General features: G+C 45.9%; 1 protein-coding gene across 2 annotated transcripts in view; it reads left to right on the top strand.

Moving 5' to 3' along the window:
- MTMR12 (myotubularin related protein 12) overlaps positions 1-13,526 on the top strand; it is a 69,745-nt gene that overhangs the window by 39,406 nt on the left and 16,813 nt on the right. For both annotated transcript variants that reach the window (XM_039256407.1, XM_039256406.1), the window contains exon 8: positions 5,850-5,925. In XM_039256407.1, the coding sequence (XP_039112338.1) occupies positions 5,850-5,925 (76 nt within the window). The remainder of the gene's footprint in view (positions 1-5,849; positions 5,926-13,526) is intronic.

The following is a 13,526-nucleotide window of genomic DNA, read 5'->3' on the forward strand; positions in this document are numbered from 1 at the left end:
TCCCCTGCTAATGCTGTCTCTCTCAGAAATGAATAAAACGTTAAAAAAAAAGGTAGTAAGTAGACAGAGAAAAATAACCCAGCGATGGCCTAGGGTGTGCTGGATGTGTTCTTGTGAAGGATTGTCAGGCTCGGGGGACCTGAGAGGCACAGACTCTGAGGTGAAGTCTAGTCTGGCTTCTGTGATGAACAGCAAGGAGCCCAGGGGCTAGGGAGCCCAGGGGACAGGAGTAGGGGTGAGGTCAGGGCGGAGAGGGGTGGTTGGATGGTTATGGTAGGAGGCTTTCAGAATTTATCATGCAGTGAGGAGGAGTTAGAGCAGAGGCGTGATGTGGTCTGACCTACATTTTTAAAGGATGACGCTGCATAATCCTCTTTTAGAAACTTGAATCTTATCATTTTGGAACATATTCCCCAACACTCTGGTAACAATTTCATAAGATTTATATTTTTGTAGAGCATTTTGTATTTATGGTTCTGATGGGCCTCTTCACATCAGTTTTGATTTTGATCAGTTTCAGGTATCTATCAAGTTAGCTCTCTCGACACAGCACAACCTGGAGTGACCGTGGGCAGGGACCTCAAGGACATGTGTCACCTCCCCATTCCCGCCCTCCTGCTCCCCTCTTTCCTAGTCACAAAACTTGGAGAGGTAAAGGTAGCTCTCGCTCAGACAGAGCTTAGAAACCCCTGCGCCGAGGAGGCGATAGTGTGTAGCGTGATGTGGACACTGTTAGAAGGTATCCCCATTCCCAGGATTGGTTTTAAAAAATCCTGCCACATACTGATTAAATTCACTAATATCTGTGTAGTTATCAGTGTACCAAAAATATACCTGGTAGGAAAGGCAGGTGGGGAAGAAGCCTTTAATGAGTGGTTAGCAGGGAAAAGAAAGCTTTAGCAAAATTTCAGTGCTTAGAGCACCTGGTGCCAACACCCCTTCCCTTCCTCCCCCCGCCCCCTCCCCGTGGGCTGCCCCAGTCATGCAGAGTCCTCTACCCTTTTCTGCCCCAAGGGGAAGATACAGGGCAAGTTGTGCTGTTTCTCACCTGGACCACGGTGGTGCCGCCTGCGTGGTCTCCCCCGGCGTCCATTGTCTGTATCTACAAGGCCCTTCGTAGTTTGACTCCTGCCCGACTCCCTTCTGTGTAGCCCTCTGGCCATGCGGACCCCCTGCCAGAGACCTTGCCCAGGTGGTCTTCTGTGGGGGGTGCACCTTCGGCTTTCAGCCACGGGAGCGTGCTTCCTTCCAGCTTGTGGGGCAGATCTTAGCCCCGGTGGAGCCTTCCCAGGTCCAGGCCAGGTCTCTGGAAGAGCTTTCGTTGCGCTTACTGTAGGCCTCTCCTCACAGTACTTCGTACAGTTGTGAGTTTATTTTTATCTGTGTCACTGTTTGGAAATGTTTGTTTCTGCAACCTGTCAGCTCTGGAGAGATTCAGGGACACTGCTTTTGTTCATCATTATATCCTCAGTACCTAGTACCGTGCCTGCTTTTTTTTTTTTTTTTAATGTTTATTTTTGAGACAAAAAGAAACAGAGCGTGAGCGGGGGAGGGGCAGAGAGAGAGGGAGACACAGAATCGGAAGCAGGCCCCAGGCTCTGAGCTGTCAGCACAGAGCCCGATGCGGGGCTCGAACCCACAAACCATGAGATCGTGACCTGAGCCGAAGTCAGACGCTTAACTGACTGAGCCACCCAGGTGCCCCGTATAGTGCCTGCTTTTGAGAGGCACTCAATAAGTAGAATAAGTAATGGAAGCCCTTCCTTCGGGGGTTAGAGGGCGCTCCAACCAGTTTGGGTAAGAATAGGACACGGAGTGTCTGCCTCATCTCCCACGGTCGGAGCTGGCTCTTCCAGTACCAGTCTTCCTTCCGAAAAGCCTTTGTCTCCTCCTGCCTCCTGGCAAGGTATCGGAAGGTCTGTTACCCCATAGGGTGCGTGACACAGCGGGACCTATAAACCGATGCTGCCGCAGGAGGACATCGCGGCCCTGATGCAGTCACTCTACGGTTTCCTCACCCTCAGGAAGGCCAGGCCCGAGTGGATTGGATAGCTTTCCTTGAATATTTATTTGGAATATTTCCTTGAATGATTATTCCTTGCATAATAAAGTCGTCCTGTATTGGGAAAGGCTGTTTACTTGAAACTTGTCCTAATGACTAAAATGACTGCTCTCCAAGGAGGGAAGGTTAGCTGTTTGTGGACATTGGGAGCCTCACAGCGGAGACTCCTCAGAACCTGCTCACTGGGGCAGGAGAGGACCTCTCGGGCTCCCCTCGCTGGTGCACAGCTGTCCATCTCTGGGCACCCTCCTTCCTTTAGCCGCCGCATGCTAAATATGCTAATATGGTTGCTTCTGATATTTTTCCCCCTTTGGTGAAAGACAACTTATGAGAGAAAATTAACTGGCTAACCAACATTGTAAAATATTAACCTCACTAGTAGGGGAAGGCATGCAAATTTTTTAAAACAATGTGGCCCCAGGAGCACCTGGGTGCCTCGGTCCATTGAGCATTGGACTCTTGATTTTGGTTCAGGTTGTGATCTTGTGGTTTGTGGGTTTGAGCCCTGCATCAGGCTCCATGCTGCCAGCACAGAGCCTGCTTGGGATTCTCTCTCTCTCCTTCTCTCTGCCTCACCCACCGGCTCATGCTTGCTCTCTCTCTCTCTCTCTCTCTCTCTCTCTCTCTCTCAAATAAATAAAAATAAACTAAAAAATAAAAAAAGTATTGTGGCCTCAGCTTTGTAGAATGAGCCTCTGGGGAAGGAGCTGAGACTCATGGCTGGACCCGCCCCACATGTGGCCCCCTCTGCAAGCTGAGAACCGGTGGACTGTGTGTAAGCCGCCCTCCAGGGCAGCGAGGCTCCCAGTTTGCACAGCTGAATCACCTGGGAGCTCATTAGTGTGCAGATTCTGACTCCATAGGTGTGAGGTTGGACTTGAGAGTGTGCTGCCCAGGTGGTGCTGCTGCACACTTGGAGTGGCGGGGTCTTCTACATCAATAGCCATCACCCTGTTACTATACCGGAGGGCTTTTCAGCTTCGGATTTTCCTCAGGCTTCGGATATTTAGTAGTTCTGGGGTGGAGCCTGGACATAGGGAGGTTTTTAATCCTTCCATGTGATTTTAATGGGCAGCCTGATTCATTGATTTGTGAAGAGGTATTTATGTATGTGTGTCTTTTACTCAGTGATAACACCTGAAGAAGGGACCCCTTACCATCCACCCCCTCAAGCACACATCTAATTAGAAAATATTCGAACACTGCAAACGTCAAAAGCCAAATAATTCTTTTTTTTTCCTTAAAGCCAAATAATTCTTAACAGTTTTGATGGTTTGAAGTATCACGTCCTTGACCAATAGTTTCAAAACCTAGTTTTACATTATAATATAATGGGTGCTTTTTTCTTTTTAATTACCTTTAAGATTTTTTTAATGGAAAATTTCAAGCAGTATAAAAGAGAAGAGAATGTGATGAATTCCCTTTTACCATCACCCACCTTCAGCAAGTCTTTTTTTTTTTTTTTAAGTTTATTTATTTATTTTAAGAGAGACAGAGTGTAAGTCAGGGAGGGCACACCCACCAGCACAGAGCCCAATGCAGGGCTTGAACACACCTTACTGTGAGATCGTGACCTGAGCTGCAGTCAAGAGTTGGTTGCCTAACTGACTGATCCACGCAGGAGCCCCAGCAATTCTTAACTCATGCCTAATCCTGTTTTCTCTGCGCTTTCCTTGAATTGTGTTGAAGTAAATCCCAGACCTTACCACATTTAATTCGTGAATATTTTGGTATACATCTTTAACAATTAAGGACTCTTTATAAATATAATCATAAAACCATTGTCACACCTTTCAAATTTAACATTAAAACCATCAATAGCATTCAGTAGCCAGTGTTCAAGATGTCCCCATTGTTTAATAAGCTTTTAAAGCAATTTTTCATCTTTTTATGCTTTATCATTAATCAAGACTCAATGAGATTGATTTCTTGCCATTGAATGATAGATGTCTTAAGTCTCTTAACCTATAGATTTTCCCACTGTTGTTTTCTTGTTTTTCAATGTTTATTTATTTTTGAAGGGGAGAGAGAGAATGAGAATGAGTGGGGGAGGGGCAGTGAGGGAGGGAGACACAGAATCTGAAGCAGGCTCCAGGCTCTGAGCTGTCACTACAGGGCCTGATGCAGGGCTCAAACTCATGAGCCATGAGATCATGACCTGAGCCAAAATCGGATGCCCAACCGTCTGAGCCACCCAGGTCCCCCTGTTGTTTGTTTTCTTGCAATTTGTTTGAAGAAACCAGGCTATTTGATGGTTTTCTTTCTTTTCTTTTCTTTTTTTTTTTTAATGTTTTATTTATTTCTAGGAGAGAGAGAGAGAGAGACAGCGGGAGCAGGGGAGGGTCAGAGAGAGAGGGAGTCACAGACTGAAACAGGCTCCAGGCTCTGAGCTGGCAGTCAGCACAGAGCCCGATGTGGGGCCCGAACCCGCGAATCGTGAGATCATGACCTAAGCGAAAGTCGGAAGCTTAACCAACTAAGCCACCCAGGCGCCCCTATTTGATGGTTTTCTGTAATCTGGATTTGGTTGGTGTTTAAAATAGTGCTCCACTCCCTTGCGGGTTGATTAGATCTAATGATTTGATCACATGAAAATTCTGATCTCTTCAACTTAGAAAGTCCATCTGTCCCATCACCTAATACTTAAGGGATTTACCTCAAACGTGCAGCCATCTGATATTTCCTGTTGTAGTTACACCACAGTTACCTTCTTATTTCCCGTGAGGCTTTATTTTAAGCTCTTTGACTGAAAGGTGTTTGTAGCTCAACTGTGATGCAACTTAGGCAGGTTTCTTATTAATAGAAACCTGCATCTGTTAACTAGAGGAAGAGGTGGTGTCCCTCTACAGCTCTGATCTTTGCACCTCCGAAACCTAACTTTCCCACATCCTACCACTTAACAGGTTATTTTTAGAACCTAAAATTTCTCATGTAGAAACTGAAGTCATACTGGTTGGGTTCAGGGCCTAGTTCTCCTAATGCTGCTTAGTTGTATAACCTGGGTTTAGTGGCACTGTCTCAGTTTCTTTATCTGTGAAATGGAATAATAGTATAGTGTATACTCATAAGAGTTGTCAGGAGGATTAAATGAGTAATTTGTGTTACCTAATTAGAGCCTGGCATACAGTAAACACTTAAATGTTTGATGTTGTCAGAATGCTTGCTACAGTTTAGGCAACAGTCTTTTTTTTTTTTTCAGTTCGTTTATTTTCAGAGAGAGACCACAAGCAGGGGAGGGGCAGAGAGAAGGGGAGAGACAGAACCCCAAGCAGGCTCTGTGCTGTCAGTGCGGAGCCCAATGGGGGGTTGAACCCACGAACCATGAGATCATGACAGCCGAAACCGAGAGTCAGATGCTTGACTGAAAGAGCCACCCAGGCACCCCTAGGTGGCAGTCATCTTAATTACTGGTTTCATATTAGTCTGACTGAAAACAACATGGATGCTTAATTGACACTATATGAGAAGGATCCCTCCCAATTTTGGAATTCATATATTTTTAGATATCACAGATTCTAGTCCCCACATTTCATGGATGAGGAAACAGACCCAGAGAGGTAGGGTAGCTTACTTAGGGTCACACAGAATCAGAGGCAGAGCTAGGATTTGAACCCAGAGTCCCAACTGATTTGGCCAGAGATAGTTCATGTGCATTTGCTCTTCCTTAACAGGAAAATAAGGTTCGTGTCCTGCCACTCTGCTTTCGCTTCCTCAGTTCATTAAAGTTGAGCTTTCATACTTAGTGGATTACTCTCGTACTAACACTGGTGACATTTCTTTCTTCTAGATTGCCAGCGTACTTTGTTGTCCCCACCCCTCTTCCCGAAGAGGACGTGTCACGCTTCCAGGGTCATGGCATACCAGTAAGTACCTCTAGAAACTCTCATAGCCATGGGTTGCTCATCAACCCATTCTGACAAGTTATTCTATTTAAAGCCCTTGGCTTTGGTCCTCTGTTCAAAACTGATCCAAAAATACCTCAGGGATTCACTAAAAAAGTTTCTCTCTCAGACATGAGGCTCCCTAGGACAGAGCTCTAAAGTTTTCACAGATGCGGTAGAGTTTTTGCAGAAACATCTTAGAGGTACAAGAGGATTACGTATCTGTCTAGTGTTGAAAGTCAGCCTGCTTTAACCCCTGAAATAATTTTGAGGCTGAACTGACCACACAAAGGGTAGCAAGGTTTAAGGTTCTTTTTGGCCCCACTATTAATTTTTGAGTGGGCGTGGCCACGTTTCCTCCCAGGGACAACATGGAGAGCTTACTTAGTTTTCATAGAATAGACTGGGATGGGAGCCATATTTAATGTGTCACTGATCAAAGAAAGCAAGACTTTGGCAGTTACTCCAGTTTCTAATTGGTGGTTGGGAGTTGCCAAGCCTTCAGGGAATTTAGTAAGGAATGAGAACTACAAATAAATGCTGTGCTATGCACATGGCTCATTCACCAAAAAGGTCACTCCTGTACGGGAGGCAAGATGTTTAATCAGAGGTCACGTGCCCAGAAGCCCATGTAGGCAGGGCGGGTAATGAGCTTGGCCCTTGCAGTGAACCAGATACCATCCCCCTGAGTGAAGGGGAGGCTGCTTCTCTGTGTCCGGCAGTTTGTGCTGTGTGGGAATATGTCCTGATTTCTCAGGAAAAGCCAGAGATAGGGATTTTTATGTGAGTTGTGAGTTTTCCCCATTTCTACATGTATGCAACTGATTCAGATGTTTAAAAAACTGGTCTTGCTTTCGGTGACTGTAAGGTTGGGAAGATTCCTGCCGGGCCGAGGACATAGGATCACCTTTTCCCTTTCGACCTTTCCCCGAAGCCTTTGAATAAAATGGTTTGATCCCCCCACCCCCCCAAAAAACAAAAAACAACTCTGGTCTTTGGGCTGGAGTTGGCTCATGTCCTACCAGTTTGCAATCTTTGATTGAGAGAGGATGTTTTCACACTTTGGGGTCTTAACGCTCAACACTTTCAAAGAGGTTTTGTTTATGTGGATTATATTGTTTCATATTTATCATATGGAAAACTAAAAATTTACTGGTTATTTTATCAATAAACTTACTGCATTTTAATGTAAATAATGTATTTTTGTGAAAAATAGCTATTGTTCATAACACAAAAAAAACATAGGGTAACGGTATTTCACATTTTTAAAAATAGAAGACTGCCAGATTCTTATATCTGCCTCTTTCATTCAGTCTGTTGTAGGATGTTAGGGTTTGGTTGGAGTACATGAAAATCCAGCCTCACACAGATCCGTATGTGGGGAAGGGAAGAATATTAGCCTTTTCAGATAATTGAGAATATTGTTCTTTGATGGCACACCAAAAAAAAAAAAAGAAAAATGATGAGTGGTAGTTTCATAAAGGTTAATTGAAATAAGGAATCTGAAAACATAATGAATTTTTCATTCTCTGCTAAATTAAAATCCACCAGTCTGTCTTGTACTTGGCATAGATCTTAAAACATGCATGATTTTATGACATTATATAGTAGTCATTTGGAAAGTGTTGGTTCACTGAGTTACATAGATCATCCAAATATTAACATATTTCCTTATATAATATAAAAATCAGGGGTGCCTGGGGGCTTAGTCCATTGAATGTCCAACCTTTTTTTTTTTTAAGTTTATTTATTTTAGGGGCTCCTGGGTGGCTCAGTAGGTTAAGCGCCCGACTTCGGCTCAGGTCATGATCTCACAGTTCGTGGGTTCGAGCCCTACATCGGGCTCTGTGCTGGAGCCTGCTCCAGATTCTGTGTCTCCCTTGCTCTCTGCCCTTCCCCCACTCATGCTCTGTTTCTCTCTGTCTCAAAAATAAACAAACATAAAGTTTATTTATTTTGAGAGAGAGTGCACCCAGGGGAGGGGCAGAGAGGGAGGGAGAGAGGGAAAAATCTTTAGGATTTTCCCCCTGCCCCCCTCCCCTGTTTGTTCTCCATCTCATGCTCTCTCTCAAAAATAAATCACATTCATTAGCATCGGCCTTATCTGATCAGAAAAGTCTATATTAATTTTGGGACGTTGTCCAGCTGGAGTCAGAGGTTTTCCACAATTCTAATTTTTGCTTGAAAGTTCATTTTTTCTCGTTTGCAACAATTTGTCAGTTGTTTGCCTTGAAGCGGTAGGGTCGCTTCATTCTTATTTTGAGGGTGCACCTGCCAGATACCAAAGTCTGAACCCCCATTGTTTGACTCGCACTCATTCTGTCTTTTTTTCTCCTCACCCATTCTTTCAATTCCATGGAAAGAGCAGCAGGTTCACCTCTCAGCTCAGGCACGTACGTGCTCTTCCTCAAGACAAACACCACATCAGTGGTCGCGTCCCACTCTGTCACGCGGGATCTAAAGCATAGAACTGTTAAATTGTCCGTAATGGTCAAGATTAATAAAATTAATAATTTTTAGTCCTTCACTAAGGACATTCTCAAGTGAAACAGAATTTTCTTTCCTGTGAGTGTGTGGCAGCGAAGAATGCAGTGGTGACCGATGACCTCTGGTAGTGGTGCCTCCGTTGGTGTGCAGGCACCAGCACTTTTGACCACCAGGGCTTAGCCATTGGTGCAAATGTCAACCCCGTGAAAAGGACACGTTACCTCTTAGTATTATTCTCAGAACACCTGAAAGAGTCTTGGGATCCCCCACACCCATCGCGACTATATTTTAAGAATTGCTGTTGTAGGAGAATGAAAATGAAGGTCTTCGTTTTTCAGCCTTTCAGAGATGGATCTAGGGAGAGAGGGTGAGCTCGGTGAGAAGCAGCAGAGATGAATTGTCCGCACACATGCAAATAGGCTGCTTTTCCATCTGGTGCTTTATGAAATGTCTATACGTGTTCTAGCCAGGCCTTCAGGCTGAGGAGGAGAAAATGTTCTACTAGGACCCAAATGGGGAGCCAGCAACGTAACTTTGATAGAAACAGTAGGAAGAAGGTGTTCTTGCTTTTTCGGATCTGCCTTAATGATAGGTATGTCCTGGAAGTTGTTAGCGGGGTTCGCATGAACGGACAGCGGAAACGTTGTGGACATGAGGGAACTGACACATTCACCCAGGGAACACAGCGCTCTCAGTACACAGAACGTAAAATTTGCCATTAATGGCATTTAGCGTATTCACCATGTTGTGTGACCAGAACGCTTGCGTATCTCCATGCTTTTTTACCCTGACTTTTCAGCTAGTCTGTTTTTTCTTGCTTTCACTTATTTTCAGTGAAGACCCGCATCATTTGTAAGTTCAGTCCCATCCTTGCTGTGGTAGCGACTTTGGCCTCGTCTACCGTCTGCTGTTCTCCAACCCCTGAGTATTGATCCATTTTGGCTGTGGAGCTAGTGAACGTTGCTAAAGATGATTCAGACCGAACAGCAGAGTGTTCCTTAACGGGATACGTGAAAGCCATGTTACCTTGCCTCAGTTGGGCCTTTGTTCTGGTCGGCTGTCTGTTATTTAACTCCTTTTGGATCCTGTATCATTATTCCCTGGGACTGGTATAAACCATCTTTTCATTCTCTTTAGGTTTGTAATTCCATTTTTTTTTTTTTTAAGTTTTATTTACGTTGGTAATCTCTACTCCCAGTGTGGGGCCCAAACTCAGGACCCTGAGATCAAGAGTCACAGAGTCACATGCTCTTACAGCTGAGCCTGCCAGGTACCCCTGTAATTCCATTCTTCCTCCTCCTCCTCCCCTGCCTCCTCCTCCTCCCCTCCCTCCTCCTCCCCTCCCTCCTCCTGCTTCCCTCCCTTCTCCTCCTTATCCTTCTTCTCTCCCTCCTCCCTCCTTCTTCCCCCCTTCTCTCCTTCTTCCGCCTCCCTCCTCCTTCCCCCTCCCTCTTCCCCCTTCTTCCCTCCCTCTGTCTCCCTTCCCCCCTCCCTCCTTTTCCTTCCTCTCTTTCTTCTTCCTTCTTCTTCTTCCTCCTCCTCCTCTTCCTCCTTTTTTAAAGTTTATTTATTTTGAGAGAGAGAAAGCATGAGCCAAAGAGGGGCAGAGAGAGAGAATCCCAAGCAGGTTCCACGCCCAGTCCAGAGCCTGATGTGGGGCTCGATCCCCTGACCATGAGACCATGACCCGAGCCAATATCAAGAGTTGGACTGTTCAACCGACTGAGCCGCCCAGGTGCCCCCTATAATTCCAGTCTTTTGTACTGAGAGACAACATTTCCCCTACTTCTGTGGGATCTTGGACAATCAGCGGCAAGACCTCCCTCAGCTTCCTCCTTTACCTCCTGTTGTTTTTCTCTGTGTTCCTGTTTCCTTTTCCTGAACCTAACTAAACATCTGCCTGGCTCTTGATCTCATCTGTCCTTGCTTTGTCTGGAGCCTACTTCCGTCAGTCTTCCGCCTTCCATGTGGATCGTTCCACGGCTCTGGTCTACCTGAAGGCATGTCAGGCTCCCCCTAACCTGAAGGAGCCCCCCCTGAAGAGTTAAGCTACTGACTTGTTCTCTCTTCCTGTACTGACAAACATATTTAAAGACTCTACTGGCCTGGGCGCCTCGGGTTCTGACTCTTGATTTGGGGTCACATCATCATCTCACAGTTTCGTGGGATTGAGCCCCACATCGGACTCTGCGGTGCCGCAAGGGGTCTGCTTGGGATTCTGTTTCTTCTCTGCCCTCCCCACTCGCACTAGCTCTGTCTCTCTCTCTCAGAATAAATAAATGAACATTAAAAAATAAGAGACTGTGTACTAATTTCCCCTACTTGTCTCTCTGCTGGTTTCTTCTTACATGGTGACTTTTACCCCCTACTTTGCTGATGGACCTTCCAGAAGTCACTGGGCCTTGTGTTGTGCATGCCCACGTCCCCACCCCATCACTGCAAGTTTGACACTGATTATATTCTCTTTTTTTGCTTCTAAATTTCTGTCTTGCTGTGGACACACTATGCTTTCTTGGTCCTCTGAACTCCTTAATAGTTCCTTCTTTCTTACATTGCTTTCTAGTGTCCAGTTGTAGATGATCCCCCTGAAGCTCTGTCTTTGGCTCTATTAAGAGAGATATTTTAAGATATACCAAATAATGAATAATCTCCCCCTCTGCCTTTGAAATGTGTAACAGGAGAGGGGCGCCTGTGTGGCTCAGTCGGTGGAGTGTCCAAGTCTTGATTTCACCTTGGGTCATGATTCCAGGGTCGTGGATTCAAGCCCTACATTGGGCTCCACACTGACTGTGGAACCTGCTTAAGATTCTGCCTCTTGCTCTCTCACGCACTTTCTCTCTATCTCCCCTTCCCTCCCTTCCCCTCTCTCTCTCTCTCCCCATCTTGCACTCTCTCCCTCTCTAAAAAAAAAATAATAATTTTTTTAAATAATAAAAGTTAAACAGGATTAACAAGCAGTGATTCTTTTCTGTTGTCAAGGCATTTATATTAAGAACCCAGACAGAAATTATACATATTATAATAGAAGACATGCTTTTTGCTAAATTCCTGTGAGAAGTATGTCTTTGACCAAGAATTTTGCTTGTTTCCGGGGCGCCTGGGCAGCTCAGTCAGTTAAGCACCCAACTCTTGCTTTCGGCTCAGGTCCTGATCTCATGGCTCATGGGTTCCAGGCTCTGGCTCTGCATTGACAGTAAAGAGACTGCTTGGGATTCTCTCGCTCTCTGTCCCTCTTTTGCTCTCTTTCTCAAAATAAATAAATTTTTAAAAGTTAAAGAATTTTGCTTGTTTCCTATTATTTTTTAAACAATACCTAGTGCTTTTGCTTTTATTATCTATTTTCAGAGTATTAAAAAAAAACTTTTAATGTTTATTTTTGAGAGAGAGAGAGACAGAGTACGAGTGGGTGAGTGGCAGAGAGAGAGGGAGACACAGAATCTCAAGCAGGCTCCAGGCTCTGAGCTGTCAGCACAGAGCCTGATGTGAGGCTTGAACTCATGAACGGTGACATGACCTGAGCCGAAGTCAGACACTTAACTGACTGAGCCACCCAGGTGCCCCTATTTATTTTTTCAAGTAGAGAACAGTTAGGGAATTATCCCAGGTGAGTGAGACAAGTCTGGTTGTTCCCCCAAGAGAAAATGAGTTATGGTTGAATATCACCAAGAGTGAACCCTTTCTAGCCCCGGAGAAGAGATAAAAAGGGTTATGGACCCTTAATTTCTCAGAACCTGTCACCTAGTCATGGCTGAGAGTGTCTCCTCTTTCATCCAAGTGAGCTGCAGCAATGAGGGGCACGATTGCCTGGGCATTCAAATTACTGCCATCTTTGGCTGAGGGCTGGAGACTGTGTGGTGGTTTCTGTACGTTGCTGAGCATGACACTGGGGGAGGATGGCAGAGGGCTCTTTGATTTGTCTCGGTGTCCTAACACGCCCACCTCATTATGAATCTTAAGGAGTCAAAGTACAGCCTGGCCCTGAAAGGGGAGTCATTGCTTTTCGGCGTTTCCTAGAGCGGTCCTGCGTTCCTCTGCCCTCACTCCCTGGGCGGCCTCGTCATCTCTTCCACGTCTGCTGGCTGCCAGCTCCCATGTCTGGAGCCCCGGTCCTTCCTCTCCTTCCTAAACTTGTCACCCTCATCTAATGTGCCTCCTGGCTGTCTGCACCTGGGTGTCCTGTCGGCACTAGACACCTGATACACCCGGAACCCATTGCATCATCTTCCCCTGAAACCGCAAGCCAGTTCCCCCTGGCCTTCTGTGTGTGGTGCACAGTGTCGCCTGGCTCATGTGCTGATCTTGAACCTCGCAGCCCAGGCTTCCGCCACTAGCATGTCCGGTGTAGAGTTTGTACCATTCATTGCATATAAGTAGCAAAAAGTACCAGTTCTGGATAGCAGAATTATACAAAGCATCTTCCCCTAGGTTTTATCTTTGAGCTGAGGCTGATGACTTGGTCAGCAGAGCAGTGGCTGTGCCCTAGCCATTCTCAACCCGTGACCAGGCCTTTGTGGGGCACAGAGTCCACGACCGTGCTCATCTGCCCTAAGGAGGCTTGCCCTGTCCTCCTTTCCAGGCCCCACTGGCAGATTACCCCCCGCCCCAAGGTCAGTTCTCCTTTCCTTTTGTTCCTGCAAAACAGAGCAAACAAACAATCTCTCCCACTGTAGCCAGAAAAGTGCCCGAGCACCTGAACCCGTCACTTAAGGTCATTCACGTGATTTCTTCCTCTTGTGCCTTCCCTTTGTGGTTCCTTGAAATCTCTTCTCTCATTGACCATGTCCTACCTTTTTTTATGTTTATGAGTTTACTTCCCTTTTGAGAGAATGAGCTCCTCGGAGGTAGACACTCTGAGCCTGCTTCATGTCCTCTTCCCCTAATGCAGTGCCTTGCATGTACGGGTCTGGTACCTTTTGTTGAACAGCCAGCTTCCCGTTCTTTCTGTTGTGAACTTTCTCTAGTGACAGGAGCGGCCCCCTCTTGCCATCCGGGCAGAGCACGGCCTGTAGTCACACTGCCGCAGCTTTCCGTGCAACTTGGGGAAGTTATTTGGCCTCTCCAAGCTTTAGTTCCTCGCTGTTAGTGGAATTAGAAAT

Source organism: Hyaena hyaena, unplaced genomic scaffold (assembly GCF_003009895.1).
Source record: "Hyaena hyaena isolate Hyena2069 unplaced genomic scaffold, ASM300989v1 scaffold_577, whole genome shotgun sequence".
Lineage (NCBI taxonomy): Eukaryota > Metazoa > Chordata > Mammalia > Carnivora > Hyaenidae > Hyaena > Hyaena hyaena.